The sequence below is a fragment of the Artibeus jamaicensis genome, unplaced genomic scaffold (assembly GCF_021234435.1).
Source record: "Artibeus jamaicensis isolate MK-2021 breed Jamaican fruit bat unplaced genomic scaffold, CSHL_Jam_final contig_1410, whole genome shotgun sequence".
NCBI classification, from domain to species: domain Eukaryota; kingdom Metazoa; phylum Chordata; class Mammalia; order Chiroptera; family Phyllostomidae; genus Artibeus; species Artibeus jamaicensis.
In genome coordinates, this window is record NW_026521281.1 from 1,795,512 (window position 1) to 1,813,117 (window position 17,606).

At 38.2% G+C, this 17,606-nt stretch overlaps 1 protein-coding gene across 6 annotated transcripts in view; it reads left to right on the forward strand.

Annotated features, from left to right (window-relative positions):
* RRAGB (Ras related GTP binding B) overlaps window positions 1-17,606 on the forward strand; it is a 55,809-nt gene that overhangs the window by 18,867 nt on the left and 19,336 nt on the right. For 2 of the 6 annotated variants that reach the window (XM_037153704.2, XM_037153706.2), the window contains exons 1-3: window positions 9,519-10,103; window positions 10,949-10,982; window positions 13,706-13,805. In XM_037153704.2, coding sequence (XP_037009599.1) covers window positions 10,012-10,103; window positions 10,949-10,982; window positions 13,706-13,805 — 226 coding nt within the window. In that variant the 5' untranslated portion in view covers window positions 9,519-10,011. Of the gene's footprint in view, window positions 1-9,476; window positions 10,104-10,948; window positions 10,983-13,705; window positions 13,806-17,606 lie in introns of those variants that run through there. The other 4 variants (XM_037153709.2, XM_037153708.2, XM_037153707.2 and 1 more) reach the window with 4 other exon arrangements.

The following is a 17,606-nucleotide window of genomic DNA, read 5'->3' on the forward strand; positions in this document are numbered from 1 at the left end:
AGGGAGTCTTGTAAGTTCTTTATACATTTTGGAGATCAAACCCTTGTCTGAGGTATCATTGGCAAATATATTTTCCCATAGAGTTGGTTCCCTTTTCATTTTGCTGATGTTGTCTTTAGCTATGCAGAGCTAAATTTGATATAGCCCCATTTGTTTATTCTTTCTTTTATATTCCTTGCCCTAGAGGACATATTGGTGAAAATATTGCTGTGTGGAATATCTGAGATTTTCCTGCCTATGTTCTCCTCTAGGATTTTTATTGTATCACAATTTATATTTGAGTCTTTTATCCATCCTGAGTTTATTCTGGTGTATGGTGTAAGTTGGTGGTCTAGTTTCATTTTTTTTTTGCATGTACTTGTCCAGATCTCCCAACACCATTTAAAAAAAATTATTCAATTATTGTTCAAGTACAGTTTTCTGTCTTTTACTCCCATCCCAGCCCCCCCCCCCCCAGTGCTCCCCACCTCCTTCCCATTTCCACCCCCCTAGTTGTTGTCCATGTGTCCTTTATACTAGTTCTGTAAATACTTTCCCTTTTCCCCCTGAAATTCCCTCCCCTCTCCCCTTGGTCACTGTCCCCCTGTCCTCTATTTCAGGGTCTTTGTTTTTATTTTGTTTGCTTGTTTGTTTTGTTGTTTAGCTTTCTGTTAAAGGTGAGATCATATGGTATTTGTCTTTCAACACCTGGCTTATTTCACTCAGCATAATACTTTCTAGTTCCATCCATGCTGTTGCAAAGGGTAGGAGCTCCTTCTTTCTTTCTGCTGCATAGAATTCCATTGCCAACACCATTTATTGAAGAACCTATTTTTACTCCATGTTATGCTCCTGCTCCTTTTGTCAAATATTAACATAATATTATGGTCATAATATTTGACCAATGAAACTTGGGTTTCTTCCTGGGCTCTGTACTTTGTTCCATTGATCTATATGTCTGTACTTATGCTAGTATTAGACTGTTTTGATTATAGTGGCCTTATAATATAGTTTTCTTATATTAGTAAATTGATCCATCTCTTTGTTCTTAGTTAGCCTAGCTAGAGACATATGATTTTATTGATCTTTTCAAAGAACCAGCTTTTGGTTTTATTGATTTTTTGTGTTAATTTCCCATTTTTTATTTTATTGATTTTTGCTCTTATTTTTATTATTTTTTTCACCTAATTTATACTTTTTTTCCTAACTTCCTAATATGGAAGCTAATTGAATTTAGATTTTTCTTTTTTTCTAATATATGGATTCACTGCTATAAAGCAATGTCTTTGCTACATCTCTCAAATTTTGATAAATTTCATTTTCATCTAATTATAATAATTTTAAATTTTTTCCTAAGATTTCTTATTTGATCTATATGCTATTTAAAAGTGTACTGTTTAACCTCCAAATATTTTGAGATATTCCAACTATTTTTCTGCTATTGATTTCTAGTTTAATCCCATTGTGGTCTGAGAGCCTCATTGTATGCTTTTGATTCTTTTAAATTTGTTAATGTGTGCTAATGGCCCCCCAAAAGCCTTATATTGGTGTATGATTCATGTGAACTTGAGAAGCATGTGTATTCTCCTGTTGTTGGATGAAATAGTCTATTCCATAGATGTTAATTTTATCCATTTGATTGATGCTGCTGTTAAATTCATCTGTATCCTTACTGATTTTTTTTTTCCTGCTGGATCTATTTATCATAGAGAGGAATTAAAGTGTTCAAGTATAACAGTGAATTCATCTGATTCTCTTTTCAGTTCTATCAACTTTTTTTTCCTCACAGATTTGGAGGCTCTGTTGTTAGAGGTACATATACATTAAGGACTGTTATGTATTCTTACAGTACTGACCCCCTTTATCATTATGTAAATGTCCCTCCTTATCTCTGATAATTCTCCTTGCTTGGGATCTGTTCTGTCCAAAACCAATATAGGTATTCTAACTCTCTTTTGTTTAATGTTAGCAGTGTATATTTTTCTCCAACCCTTTACTTTTAATCTATACATGTCTTTAAAGTGTGTATATTGTTAACATTGATGAGGTTCAGGATGCACTACCCCAAAATGTGACACTTTGGCATATTAAATATTTGAACCTGAAAGAATTTGAGAAAACAACAACAGCAGGAAGGTCACTCCAACCTTCCTTCCACCCTTCCCTCGTAAACAGGTCATAGGAGTGGTGTTCTTCCTCTACAAGGAAAAAAAAGGACATCCTTATCTTTGAAGACAAAGAAATGCCAAGAATTCCTAGATAAGTTTTTCCATTACTGCACTTACTTTATACTACTTAGCCTATTATATTCCTACAGGAATCTCCATTCTTTGTCAAAACTTGCATAAAATTACACAGGTCTAGGGAAAAATACAGAGATCTAATGTTTCTTTGAGTCTTCATTTCCTTATGAAGACTCCTGTGTCACAATGAACTAATATTAATAAATTTGTATGCTTTTTTTCCCTGTTAATCTCTCTTTGTCAGTTTAATTTTTAGACCCAGCCATGGCCCCTAGAGGGTTGAGGAAAACTTTTCTTCCCCTACAAAAACATGTGGTCAGATCTTGTTTCTTGATCCATTCTGAAATTCTGTGTCTTCTAATTAATGTATTTATACCATTGATACTTAAAGTGATTGTTTATGTAGTTAGATTAAGGTCTACCATACTTTTACTGTTTTCTATTTATTTCCCTTATTTCAATTTTCATCTTTGACTATTCTTGCCATTTGTGATTGAAATTCATTCCATTGTTTCACCTTTCTTTGCATATAATTTTACTTACTTAAAAAAATTTTTATTATGTGTATTTGACTACAATTTTTTATTTTTAGAATTTCTTTGTTTATTTTTAGAGAGAAGGAAGAGAGGAAGAAAATAGAGGGAGAGAAACATCAATATAAAAGAGAAACATTGACTGGTTGCCTCCTGCATGGCCCCGGCTGAGGACTTGGCCTGCAACCCAGGCATGTGCCCTGACTGGGAATCAAACCAGTGACCTTTGAGTTCGAAGTCTGATGCTCAATCCACTGAGCCACACCGGCCAGGGCATTTTACTTATTTTTAAGTATATTTTATTGGTTTCCCTAAAGTTTGCAATATACATTTACCACTATTCAAAGTCCACTTTCAGATAACACTGTACCACTTCACAGGTAGTGCAAGTACTTATAATAGCAAAATAATCCCAAATTATCTCTCTCATCTTTTGTATCATTTCTGTTACTTATTTCTTATACGTGATCTATAATCACCAAATACATTGCTGCTTTATTATGTTAAACAGTTATCCATTAAATCAATAAGAATTAGAAAAATACATTTTCACATATTCCTTCTCTAATTTTCTTTTTTTTTCTTTATGTAGATCTGAATTAATGATCTATATCATTTTCCTGCTCTGTGAAGATCTTTTAACATTTCTTGCAAGGCAGATCTATTGGCCACAAATTACCTCCATTTTTGTTTGTTTCCAAAGTATTTCTCCTTCATTTAAAATTTTTTTCTTTTTATTCTTTTTCAATTAGAGTTGCCACTCAATATTATATTAATTTCAGGTTTACAGCATAATGGTTAGACATTAATATGGCTTTTGAAGTGATCACACTGTTATGTCTAGTACCCACCTGGCATGATACACAGTTATTAAAATATGATTGACTATATTCTCTATGCTGTACTTTACATCCCTGTTACTACTGTAAAATACAGAGTTCTATATTGGTGGGGTGTGTTTTTTTTCTTTCAAGACTCGAATATTTCACTTCATTCTCTTGTTGCATGGCTTCTGAGATGTAAGATGTAATTGTTATCTTTTTTTCTCTATGGATAAGGTGTTTTTTTCTGTCTTCTTCCAAGATGTTTTTCTTTATCATTATCTGTAGTTTGAAAATGATATTCTTAGGTGTAGTTTTTCTCTTTCTTTTGCAATTATCCTGCTTAGTGTTCTCTGAGCTTCCTAAATCTCTGATTGGGTGTCTGACATCAAGTTGGTGGAAATTCTCAGCCGTCATTGCTTCAAGTGTTGCTTCTGTTTCTTTCTCTATTATGGTACCAATTCTTTTGGTATTCCCATTATGCCTATGTTATCCCCTTTGCAGTTATCCTTTGGATAGTCTTTTCTGATTTTTCTCTTTGCTTTTCAGTTTTGGAAGTTCTTTTTACATATCCTCAAGGCCAGAGATTCTTTCCTCAGTTGTGTCCAGTCTACTAATGAGTCAAACCTAAACATTCTTTACTTCTGATATAGTGTTTATTAATCTCAAACATTTCTCTTTGATTTTTTTTAGAATTCCCATCTCTCTGCTTACATGCCTTATCTGTTATTGCATGTTATATACTTTTTTCATTAAAGCCCTTAGCATGTTACTCATAGTTATTTTAAATTCACTGTTGGGTACTTCCAACATTTCTGCCATATGTGACTGGTAGTGTTCCTTGTTCAATCTCTGCAAACCGTGTGTTTTTGTCTTTTTGTGTGCCTTGTGTTTTTTGTTGAAAGGTGGGCATGGTGTACTGGGTGAAAGGGACTTTGGTAAATAAGCCTTTAGGAGTGTGGTGATAATGTGTGGGGAAGGCAGATATTAATATGTAGCCCTATAATTAGGTCTCAGTCTTTGTCCCTAGACTGTGAACTTCACCAGTGCTTCTTAGGATATTTTTTCCCTTTTAAGTGGGAACAGGATATTTAGAGTAGGCTGGAGTTGCGTATTTCCCTTTCCTTGGGAAGGCTAGGCACTGATAAAATCCTGGAAGGTTGGGTGGTAGTAAAATAGTTTCTTTTACGAGCAGGCTTTGTTAAGATGAAAAGAATATCTACTTTACTTAAAAATAGTTACTCCCCCCCCCACTGCCAGTGGCGGGAGAATATTTTCCTCTGATATTCACTGTGAGGATCCAGCATAGTTCCTAGTGGTAAAATGAACAGAAGAGTGGAGTACCTCTACAACTGAGCTGCCCTGGAGTTTTTAACTCTTAGACTTGTCTAGAAAATTATGAATTGCAATTCAGGTTTTCCTACCCCAGTAGTGGTTCCTATAGAGGTTTCTGTGTATAGGCTTCTGTTCTGGAGAGTTACCATTATTCTGTCTGCCTGTTTCTCTAACTTTAGGGGCATCAGTTTTCCCTGACTTACTTCTCTGATGAATTCTAAGAAAACTTACGGATGTTTCCATTTGGTCAGCCTTTTATTTGTTGTTAGTATGGAGTGGCAATCTCTAAGCTCCATACATGCTGGGAAGAAAACAAAAAGTCCCTCTATTAGAATTTATTTATCAAACCCTTAAGTCTAGATAACTGAAAGATCATTTCCTGGTATTTCAAGCAAATGGGTGGGAATGGGGAATCCTGCTGCCAGCAGGATACTGGAGTAAACCCTGGGGGGTCTGAGAAGTAGCAGTGATAGCTATGGGATCAGAGGAGAAAGGGAGGGTGGAGGAGAAGGAGGGACATGACTTCCATGTCCTTCATGGAAGTTATGACAGATGGTTTGGGAATTGGAGACTCATGACATGTTTGAGGATAAAAATGACAAAATTAATTAAAGTAGTAAGAGGTAACATATCTTACTGGATCTTAGGGGTTTATATTACTTTTACTTGCTCAGATGGATGGTTGAAAAGATATGGGGTGGCATCTGATTTATTGGTGTGTTTGTGTGTATATGAGTTTGGTGGGGGCAGGTGTTAGATAGAAGCACTGATAGGCAGTGGGAACTGAAACAGAGGGATGTTTGTATTTCTATCATGTAACATAGGTCTTGGCTGCTCAGTAAATATTTGGTTTTGTTTTTTTATTTTTATTTTATTGATTATGCCATTACAGTTGTTCTATTCCCCCCTTCATTCCCCTCCACCCTGCACCCTCCCACCCCTACCATTCCCCCCCTTTAGTTCATGACCATGTGTCTCAAGTTCTTTGGATTCTATATCTCCCATGCTATGCTTGCCCTCCCCCTGTCTATTTTCTACCTACCATCTATGCTACTTATTCTCTGTACCTTCTCCCCCCTTCTCCTCCTCCCACTCCCCTGTTGCTAACCCTCCACGTGATCTTCATTTCTATGGTTCTGCTCCTGATCTAGCTGTCCTTTTAGTTTGCTTTTGTTTTAGCAACCACATCTAAAACAAAAGTAAATATTTGTTGAATGAATGAATAACTGCAGAGCTTTCTGAAAAGGCCCTATAATAAAAAATTGAAAAATTAATGTCACAAAAATAAAAAGCAAACTCCATCTTTTATCTACAATTCTTTCATGAAAATGTAAAAATAAGCAACCACAGATGTCTGGGTGGAAACCAGAATCTTAACTTCTAGAACACATAGGAATGCATTGTGCCAAAAATCTTACTCATCATTCTTTGGCATTAACTCTTGATTTGGTTGATTTCTTCAGACATTTTTTAAATCCCTTTCTAACACAACCATCCTTCTTGCCCTATTCCTCCTCTTTCCTCTCTGTTTTACTTCCCTCTACCTTCTCTCTTCCCACGTCCCCACTTCTCCCCCTTTTCATCTTCATCCCTTCTCCTCCCTTTCTTCCTCTGTTCTTCATGGAGCTTGATAGAAGTGGTGAAAGTGGGTAAAAAAAACGTGATGATTTGGACAAGGGGATAAAGGGAGACTAGCAACAGGGAAACTGTGAATTTTTATAGCACAGCAGTTTAAGGGGACAAGATGGCTGGTGAAGTCTGGTTGGGGTGGGGTGAAGTTTATGTTGGAAAGCTGCCTTTACACAACAAGCACGTATTACATACAATGAGTGCTGTTTTGGGGTAAGATTGAGACAGGATAATAAGAAGCTAGGAAAATTCCTGGGCAAGTGGAATGGGGAAGTTGAGACAAGAAAATTCAATAAAGCTAAACAGTTTGAGCAACTTATAGCCAGCTGGTGAATTGCAAGACCTTATCTCCCTTAAGCTAAAGCTGACCAGAGAATAATCTCCAACTCCCCCCTATACATTCATTTTGATGCACCAGCATATTGAAAATGCACCTGGAAAGCTGACAAATATTCACCTGAAACCCTCCCGTAAGAGTCTCACCAGCAGAAGAGAGATAAAACCCTCAAAACAGAAGTTATCGGTGCAGGCCTGTTCTAGAGCATGCCCATGCTCTGTGAGCAAACTTTTTACTTCTTAGACTCTAAGGGTCCCCACAAGACTTGCAGTCAGAGGAGTAGTGGGCTTATGCCCTGATCCTGTCTCCAAGTCCCCCTTATTTCTCTGACTTCCCAGTAAGCTAACAGCTGCCCTGCCTTGGTTCACTCCCTTTCTAGGGAGCCAAGGTAGAGCACCACCTAGACTCTCTCCTGTTGCTTCTTCTGCCCTAAGCCTTTCCTTTCTTTCGCTGTCCCCAACTTTAACAAGTGTACTCTTAAAATCACCTGGACTGGTGTTGTGAAATCTTTCCTACTCGAAGTCAAGAACCCACACAGTACAGGCTGGTCTGAGGCAGACCTGCTCTGGGATGGTCCCTGTCCTGTAACTCCAGCCCCCCATTAACCCCAATGTTCAATTTAAATGCTTGTCTGAGAAAGCTCAACCCTGTAAGGAGGATTTACTCTTTGTTCTAGTCTGATGGCAGGCCCCTGACCTACTTTTCTGAGAGCATTTAGTAAAAAGGGCTTACAATATGTATCTCTTACAACTCAGAGGTGCCCTTCTCAAGGACCCGAGAGTCATTCCTTTAAAGTGTAATCATCAGGAAGGTTACGGCCTCTATCTCCCAGTCTCTGTGGGAGGATGGACTCCTAACTTTCTTAACTGCCAGCTACCAGACACAGCTGGCTTGATCACATTTTTATGGACCAACCCTTTGTAATGATTCACTTCTCTGACTCTACCGAGGCTTAGCTCTCCCCTTCCCTCCTTGTCCCTTTAAAATACCAAAATACCTCTGCACAAATTGGAATGGAGCTCAGCTTTTCCCTCTACTGTCAATAGTTATTGAGTAAAATTGGTTTTCACTGCTTTAACTCAGGCTGTGTTTATCTTTGACCCTAATCATGACTTAATCTCACTGTTTTATAATGCAAGGCAATGAATCTAAAGTGACTTCCAGGCTTAAGACGTAGGGTTTTTCAACACTCAGGAAAAGATCAGGAGCTGGTTTATAGGCAGCTAGTGGGGAGAAGATGATTAATGAGTGATAGGGGTAAAGAATCCCATGATCAGAATAGAATGCTTTTCTTGTGGTATGGAAGTTGTGATGACAAGGGATCACATAGATGGCACATGGGGTAGTCTGGGAGCAGAAAGCACCATGTCCCTGTCCAGTTTCCCTTCTCTTCCCTTTCTCCTCTCCTTCTTTCCTACTTTTTTTTTGTTTAAAATATTTCTTTTTTTAGACAAAGGGGAAGAGAGTGAGAAAGAGAGGGAGACATCCACGTGTTCCCTGGCAGAAAGAGCAGACTCAGGTACGCACTAAGCGATGAAAGCCTCAGCCAGCTCCTTGTTCTCAAGCCCGCCCTTCCGGGAAAGACCGCCGGCGGCGACGTTTACGACCTCACCTCCCGCCCTTCAGGAATTTGGATTCCTGAAGAGGGAGGGAAACATCCCCTACTGGGGACCTGGCTGGCAACCCAGACACGTGTCTTGATCTGGGAATTGAACATGTGACCCTTTGGTTCATAAGCCAATGCTCAATCCACTGAGCCACACCAGCCAGGGCCATTCATTTTCTGTCTTAGCAAGTAATATATACACGAGGTTTAAATATATATTTATAATTTCACCATATATACAATGTATTTATATAAATGTATTATATATATATACATTTATGTATACTAAAAGTATGGAAGGGTTTAAGATGAAAAGCAACAGTCTCCTAACTTCCTATCCTCAGCCCCTTCCCAGAAGCAATCCCTTTGAACTCTTATGGCCATTTTTTCTGGTGGTCTCCATAAATAAATATAGTAAGTGTATATTTATCAGATGATCTTTGTTATAAATTTTAAACTTTACTGACTTTTTACTATAGTATATTAAATTTTATTTCCCTTCCAGTTTTAAACAAGTGGGGAGATGAGTGTTATCTAAAAACCCCTATGAAGCATTGGTCCCAACAATAACTTTTATTGCGCAATTGGTAGACAAAGTTTGTAATCTCTTTAGATGATATTAACTCATTTAATAACAAGGTCGGTTACAGGGATTAATAAAAAGGAAGATAGAAACTTAAAAACCAGAAAAATAAAGACAATCCTGGACCTTCCCCGCCAAACACATTTAATAGTAAAATAGCAGTTAAAAAAATGGCTAATTGTGAGGCACTGGAATTACAACAGTCTCCTTTAATTGTCAGCAGTGGGTGGCTGGCAGAAAAACGCTAGCCAGTTAGTAGGACCCCCGTAAGCCCTGGCGTAAAGCGAGCCAGGACCACGTGATATCGACGGGCGTCACTCTCCGTGCAGTTTCCATGGTATTCTTCCCAGCCCCCGCCCCTTTGGTAGCAGCAGTCACAAGACCTGCTCCCGGTTTACGGCAGGTGACCACGTGATCCTGGCCCGCAGTCGGGTGGCTGCGGCGAGGTATCCAGATTCCTGAAGGGCGGGCGGTGAGGTCGTAAACGTCGCCGCCGGCGGTCTTTCCCGGTAGGGCGGGCTTGGGAACAACGAGCTGGCTGAGGCATTCATCGCTTAGTGCGTACCTGAGTCTGCTCTTTCTGCCAGGTCTGCCTTGGTCATCCCCACCTCTTTGCGGGTGAAGTCACCTTTGGGTTTCGAGACCTTGGGGTGTGAGGCCCCAACTCGAGACCTCTCCCTTCCCTCTCACCCTCCATCTCTTCCTTTGCACCACCGGATCACTTAGCCTTTGAGCCAGCCAGCGTGGCCTTGCCTTGCGGCCAAGTTTAAGGTGGTAAAGGTAACCGTGGGGCAAGCAGCCCCCAGTGGACAAAGGCAAAGGCGCGAATAGAGCAGGCCGAGGGGCCGCATGCGATAAAAATAGGCGGCTAAGCAGGTGAACAAGGAGAAAAAAAGGAAAAGAGTACTGCGGTTTTAGAAGGGACTGGAAACGACTTGTTGCACGATGGAAGAATCTGACTCTGAGAAAAAGATGGAGAAAGAGAATCTGGGGCCGAGAATGGATCCTCCCATAGGGGAACCGGAAGGATCGCTTGGGTGGGTGAAGGGTATTATGCCAAATCTGGGGGGAGGGGTTTCTAACCGAAGAGAGAGTATTGTGAATTAGAACACACCACCCACGATAACTTACTTATGTTTACCAGTAAGGTAATTGGTACCATACTTTCTGTGACAGGGTAAACTACAGATAATTGGTTGGTAACTGGGCCAAAAGAACTCTTGAGACAGGGACAGGCCTAATGTGAGTCCAGGGAGGTGTGTTCTGAGTAATTTCTGCATTGTTTTGAATTATCAGTAAAGGAGATTTAGCATCACCATATTGAGGATAAGACTAAAACGAGGGTTGGTATCTCCTGGTCAGAGATCAGTGGCTTGAGAATGCTTTCTGTGCCAGTTTGTACCTGAAATTGAGTTCTGTATTTTATATGCTTTGTGCTGAATGAAAGAAACATGACTTGAGACAGCTGCAGGGCTAAAAATGCTCCCAGATTTTTAAAATAGGAGGCTGGCTTTAAAAAGAGGGCATTTATATGTGACAATGTTTGATTTATTAAAGCATTACTGTATGTTGCTTTGATACTATTGTTTTAAGATTATGAAAAACTGAATCTTGAAATTTAATGGCTCATTCGTATCCCTAAACAAATCTTAACTAGGTGCTATCTCCTGAGCATGTAATTCGGGGATAGGGAGCATAAACCCCGTCTTATAATTTAGAAAAATGAGGGCCTCTACTTAAAATAAGGACCCACACACAACTGTACTCAGCTATTGTGCCAAACATGCTCTTGTACATCTCTTACACTCACTTATATTTATTTAGTTCCAATTTGTAAGGCAATTGGATCATGGAAACTCTGTCTCTTGGTTTATATCGGCAGGTGGGTGCTGCCAAATCCAGCCATGAAGAAAAAGGTAAGATGGGTTAGGTACATCAAAAACGTGAAGGTAAGGGTAAGAAGTTACTATTCAAGAATTATTATTTGTGGTGTATGTATACCATCTTTCTTGGACTGTTACAGGAACCTTCTAAGTGTTCTCCCTGACTCTTGTCCCTTTCTTTGCTACTTGATTTATTTTTTCTAATACGTAAATCTAATTGGGTCATTCATGTACTTAATAACTTTTTGTAACTTCCCAAAGCCAGTAGAATAAAATCCAAATGAGTTTGTGGCATTGAATGCCCTTTACAAATCGATTTCTAACTAAATCAGCTGCCACACCTATGCATCTTATCAGCCATACAGAATTTTTCTCCAAATTTACAAATTGATTTGCATTTTGTGCAAGCCATCCACACACAGTACACAGGCTTCTGCCTGCACATTGATGTTGAACCCAACATGTTATCACTATAAAGTCTCATATGAGTTCTCCAGATGGAATTGAACATTCCTTCCCTTGTACTCTATGGTACCCCCTCCATTAGGGTTTAGGCAAAATCGATAAGAGCATAGCTCTAGAGCAAATTTCTGAAAATTTTGAGCTTTTATGTTCAATTGTAAAATGGTGAAAATAATACCTATTTCATAGGGTTGTTAGGAGGTTTAAATGAGGAAATACATATAGAGCATTTAGATAAGTACCTAACAGTTAACCTTGGTAAGTCCTTCATAAACAATTGAGGTTAGATTTCTTAAATTAAAAAACAGAAGGCATGCATCAGATTTACCCTTAACTTAATAATTCAGTTATATAAAAAACTCCAGGAAGATAATGTTCTTGATGAACCTTTTAAAAGTTGCTATCAACAGGGATGCCTAAAAATACCAGAAATTTATGCTTGAATAAGAATAACACCAAAACTTTTTTGTAACAACTTTAGACTGTCTCATTAGTAATATTTCTCTAGTGTAATAAAGTTATATAACTAACTAGATTAAATTGAGCTTGAGTACACTTTCATTAATGTTCCCTATATTTGTAATTAGAAATTTTTATAAATTATCTCACTATTGAAGTTCGAACATGTACGTATACCCCTTTCATTTGAAAAGCAATATAATTGGAACTTTGTGTTTCAATAAATTTGAAAACACTCTTAAAATTCACCTTATCCAATTCCCTCCTAATGCAAGAATCTGTAGCATCTTTGGCAGGTATTTTTCTGCCTTTGTTATATGCTGACATGGACAGGAAGGCTATTCACCTTCATAAGGCCAGCCTTTCCATTGGATAGTTCTCATTGTTAATAAACATCCTTGTTTTATACCTTTGTTTTGAAAGCTTGTTCATTCATTTGATGAACACATTTTGAGCATCTGTTATGTCTTAGACACTGGAGATACAAAGGGGATTCTCCCTGTCATTGCGGACCTCAGACCAAAAAAATGGATAACTGCAGTGTGTTATGGTCCTTGCAGTGCTGTAAGAGCATCCCCCTGGCTGGGTAGCTCAGTTGGTTAGAGCATCATCCCTATACGCCAAGGTAGCAGGTTTGATCCCCAGTCAGGGCACATACAAGAATCAACCAATAAATGCATAAATAAGCGGAACAACAAATCTATGTCTGCCTGCCTTTCTGTCTCTCTGTCTCCTCTCTCCCTTATTTTCTCTCTAAAGTCAATTAATATATAAAAATTTAAAAAATTGTGTTATAGAAGGAGAGAGGTGAGACATACCTAAGCTGGTTTAGGGCATTGGGGTCAGAAGCTTTTTGAGGAGATGATCACTGAACCGAGTTTTGAAGGATGCGCGAACTTGGTTAAAGAAAGAAAAGGGAATGGAAAGTTACTGGCAGAGAGTATAACTTGAAACAAAAACATTGAACAGGGGTCCCTGAAGCTATGGGAGCAATCAAAGGAACAACATGCAGTAAAGTTCAGTATAGCTGGACTGTAAAAGTTCTAGGCCAGGAGGGTCAGAAGATAAGGGCAGAGGAGTAAATAAGCCAGATCAAGGAAGTAGTTATATAAACTTTAAGGGCTTGATTCTATGTTGGCCATGGGACACTTTAAAAAGAGAGTAATGAACAAAATCATGGAGGTAAGTAGGATGAGATCAGTGGTAGAGATGGAAATGTTGACGTTGAGCAGAAGGAAGAATTTTGTTACATTAAAATCTGCCCTGTAGTTTAGTGCACAGGTGGCAAATACAAGGTCCGGCCCCCCACCTTGTTTTATCTGACTTGGCACCTTATTTCTACCTGGTGGCATCGCCAAGCTCTCGCTTTAACTGTTAAGGAGTAGTTACATGTATACGGTCTTAAAATTACATTTAGCCCTTTGAGGGCAACTGTGAGGCTGATGTAGCCCCCCCAGTGAAAATGAGTTTGATAACCCTGGTTTAGTGCATAACACGTTAGATTATGAGAGATCAGGGTTCAATTTCCTCTGAAGTTGGTATGTTTCTAATATAGTTTTGAACATGTGGTAGCATATATTAATAGCATAATAAATTCACTGCAATTCTTTTGCCAAGAGGATGTGAGACTCATGACAGCTAAGTACCTGGCCCCGGGAATTCTAGGTACCTCTGCCTGTACTGTTGGTTGAGGAATTAGTTATCAGTAGCTGGACCAGGTTGTTGGTACTATCACTTCAGGAAAACATCAAGTGCAGGAGAGAAATAGATCCCTTTAGACTTGATTTGCTCTAGATTGCTAACCTCTTTCATTATTTTTCCCACTTTGTCCTTAGGTGCTGTTGATGGGTAAAAGTGGGTCTGGTAAGACCAGCATGAGATCTATTATTTTTGCAAATTATATTGCCAGAGACACACGTCGACTTGGTGCAACAAGTAAGATGTTTTATCGTATTGTAAAGCCAGGTGACCTTAACTATTAATGATTTGCATAACACTCTTGGTTGCAGTTACTTGGGGATGCAGCGGTTGAGAGGTATCTTTTGCAGCATGTTTTCCCCTTTTTTTCATTTCTTCTCAGAGGTGTGTGGCCTAATTCTGGTTACTGCTGCTTGCTTTGTTGAGATGGCTTTTTCTTTCCTAGGTTGCTTACCAAGCGGGATGCTTTTGCCCAACTTCTTTTTTATCCTGCTCTTTCTGAAACAAGCATAGGGACCCTTGTGTTTATTTGTTTTTTGGGGGGGAGATGTTTGTTTGTAACTGTCATTATATGAAGGGAAATGAATTGATAGGTATTAACAAGTATAACAGTAAAATTGCAGAAGATTTTTTTAAAGCAATAGTTAGTGCTAGTCTTCATTAAAAGGTTAATTGCTGGGGATGGGGGTTTGCGAGAGGGAGGTTAACCTAATCTGTAGTCTGTTGCTTCTCTTCCTGGATATACATCAATGTTCTCACTGAAGTTCGATTTTTGACTTGAGAAATAATTCATTGCCTTTTATGGTTTGAATATTAAATCTGGCTTCGTAGTATAGGCTAGCTGGGCTGCCAGTGGATCCAAGTTCCTGAGAGACCCCTTTTGTCTCTAGGCTGTAATGCCGTTTCATTTTGCAGCATCCAAGTATTTCTGGATTCTGCCCTCATCCTTGGCCTCCAGGTGATGAAACCATTGCCCCATCTGGCTTTTTTCTGAGTTTCAAGCAGCTTGAATGCTTTTAGAGACAAGTCACCTACTACTTCATAAGGATCTCACTATGGTTTCAAGAACAACACATCTTTTAAAAACACCTAATATTCCACATACTGAGATTCAAAGGAGAAGGAAACCTCATTTCTGTTCTTAAAGTGCTGAGAGTATAGTATAGATTCTCGATTGGAGCACCTCTAATGGTTAGAAAGCTATTTCTTAGTTACAACCCTGAGTCTATTTCCCTTTACTTCTGCTAGCTGTCCCCTTTCCATTCTTTTGAGCCTCTACAAATTTTTGAGCACGATTAGTGTCTCGATCTATCCTAGCCATCTTTTCTCTCCTAATTCTTACCTTCCTTAAGCTAAACATCTCCAGTTCCTTCATCTATTCCTCATTCGACATTATTTGGAAGAATTTTTAAGGACTTATTTGAACATGTCTACATTTTTCTTAAAGTGCTAAGACCTGAATATTGATGTGGCCTAATCAGACAGAGTAGGACTATTACATCTCTTCTTCTGGGCAGCACAGTCTAGCTCTCTTTTTGTGGAATGACCTTCGTTAGACTGAGACATAATAAAAACACCCAGTTTTTTCCACATACATATTATTATTAAAACACATATTCTCCTGATTATTGTGCGGTTATTATTTTGAACCTAAGAATAAATGCTTAACCTCTATTAAATCATTCAGTTTTGTTTTAGCCCATGATATGTTCTTCAACCTGGTATTGGTTAACTGAAGTCCAGAACAAGTCACTGTCTTACTGGGCCTCAGTTACTTTATCCATAGGAAAGAGTTTGGATCCTCTTTTTATTTTAGCTACTTATTCTCTTGTCTGATAGGTTAGCCATAAGCCTTTGTACAGTTTGTACATTGGATAAGCATCTCCTCTGGTTTTCATCTAAGTGTGCATCAAAAATCTTGGTCAGGATAGAGTCCTTTGGCCTGTCATACCTCAAGAGACTTCCTTCTAGAAAGTACCTGTTCAGTTTTATCCCTGTGTATGCTAAATTTTTTTCTGTTCTTCCAAGTTAAATATCTAGACCTAATAATAATCATATGGTTTTAGTAGATTAGAAGAAGCTAATGTTTATTGCATGCTATGTTACTTACTTTAGTCCTTATATTACAATAATTTCATTTTAATAGATGAAGAAAGTATGACCTAGAAGTTAAGCTCACTCAACTTGTAAGCATTTGGGCTAGAGTATCAGTCTATGCTCCTGCTCTATTCATTATACTACAACCACAATTCTGTGAAGACTTTCTCTTTGTGTTTTAAATTCTGCACATTTTACTGAAGTGTCTCTTTTTTCTAGTTCAATTAATATTTTTGTATTCAGCTAGTTAGCAGAGTTGCTGGAACACCCTAAGTCTAGTGAATAGTCTTTCAACCCAGTGTGTTGCAAATTATATGACTATGTACATTAAAGCAAGCCATTCATTCAACAAGTGCTTTTCTGGAGCTTCCTGTGTGCCAGGCACTGTGAATGGGACAGAGCTCTTCCCTTAAGGATATCTCAAGTGGGACCTTTATTGATAATACTTTGTTAGTAATTACTGCATTTCCTTAAAGGTAGTAAAACTATACTTTAAAATATTATGTTGGCCTTAATACATTTGTGTTTCATTAGCTAGTTCATAATTGCTCAAGAAAGGTCTGGTTCTAATGTTTAACTTATAGGCCAATTAAAAATATACATAGGGCATCAATATTTACTTGCTATTCCTTTTTATGCAACTTTTAATTTTCTTTAAAAGTAGTACAAGTGTATTTCAAAAATACTACATCACCTGTAATGTTTACTGTTTTTCTAGATTGTTATTGATGAAAAAAATCTAGTTGTATCTAGTTAAACTTAGAGCCTACTTTGTTTTGAAATTTGAAGTAAGGATGCAGAGTGGTGGTATAATGAATTTATTAGGGGGCTATTAAAATGTGTTGTTGGAAGAGTAAACTTGTTAATAAAATATGACTGTGAAGTATTTCAGTCTAAAACACTGTTGACAGCTCCGAGATTTCTTACCTTCTCAAAATTCTCTGTTCCCTTGGCTTTTATTTAATGCTTTTATTACCCTGGTTTTCTTCCTTTATCTTTAAATATCCCTCCCCCTTTTTAAAGAATATTTTCTTCTTTCTGCCCCATAAGTGTATGTGATTTCCCAAAGCTCTGTTCTTAATTCATTTTAGTTGCTCTAATAACAGCAGAACAAGAAGACTAAGAGAGCCAGAAGGCCGTATAGGAGACATGAGACTAAAAGGGAGACAGAAAGTGGGGGTTAGATCATAAAGTGCCTTAAAAGCCCTGTTAGGTAGTTCGAACTGAGAGTAGAGGGCAGCTCCTAGAGTATTTCAAACAGAAAAGTAACACGGTCACATTTTATTATTTTTGATTTACAGCTTTAATGACTAGAGTAATACTTGTGAAAAACTCAAACATCAAAGAACTGTAGAAAGTCTGTTCCTTTCCTTATTCTCAGGTCTACTTCCTGGGGACAACCACCATTAGTAGTTTGAAGCTACCCTCTGGCCTTTTTTCCCTAGGCATATACAATCATACATATACAGAGAAATTTTTTTTCTTTTCAAAGAAAACTGAAATAAAAATCTGCATCCGGGAGAGATCATTGTATCTGTAATATGGAGGATAGATTGGGGGTAGGACAAGGTAGAAACAGATGAACAAGTTAGGAAACTATTTTAGTAGACCAGGTAAGAGATCATGGAGTGTTAACTTGAATTAGGGTGGTGGTCATAAATACGGTGAGAAGCCAGTGGATTTGGGATGTATTAAAGAGGTAGCGTCAATAAGACTTGCTGGTAGGTTTGGAGGGAATGGTGGGGTAAAAGAGGGGACTTAAGAATGAAGCTAAGGTTTTGGCTTAGACAGCTGGTTAAATTCACTAAGATGGAGAATACCGAAAGAGGAATAGATTTTGTGGGAAAAATGGGAAGATGATGAGTTATATTTGGGTGCACTGAGTTTGGGATACTTGTGGTTTAATCAAGTGAAGATGTCCAATATATGATTCAGAAAGGG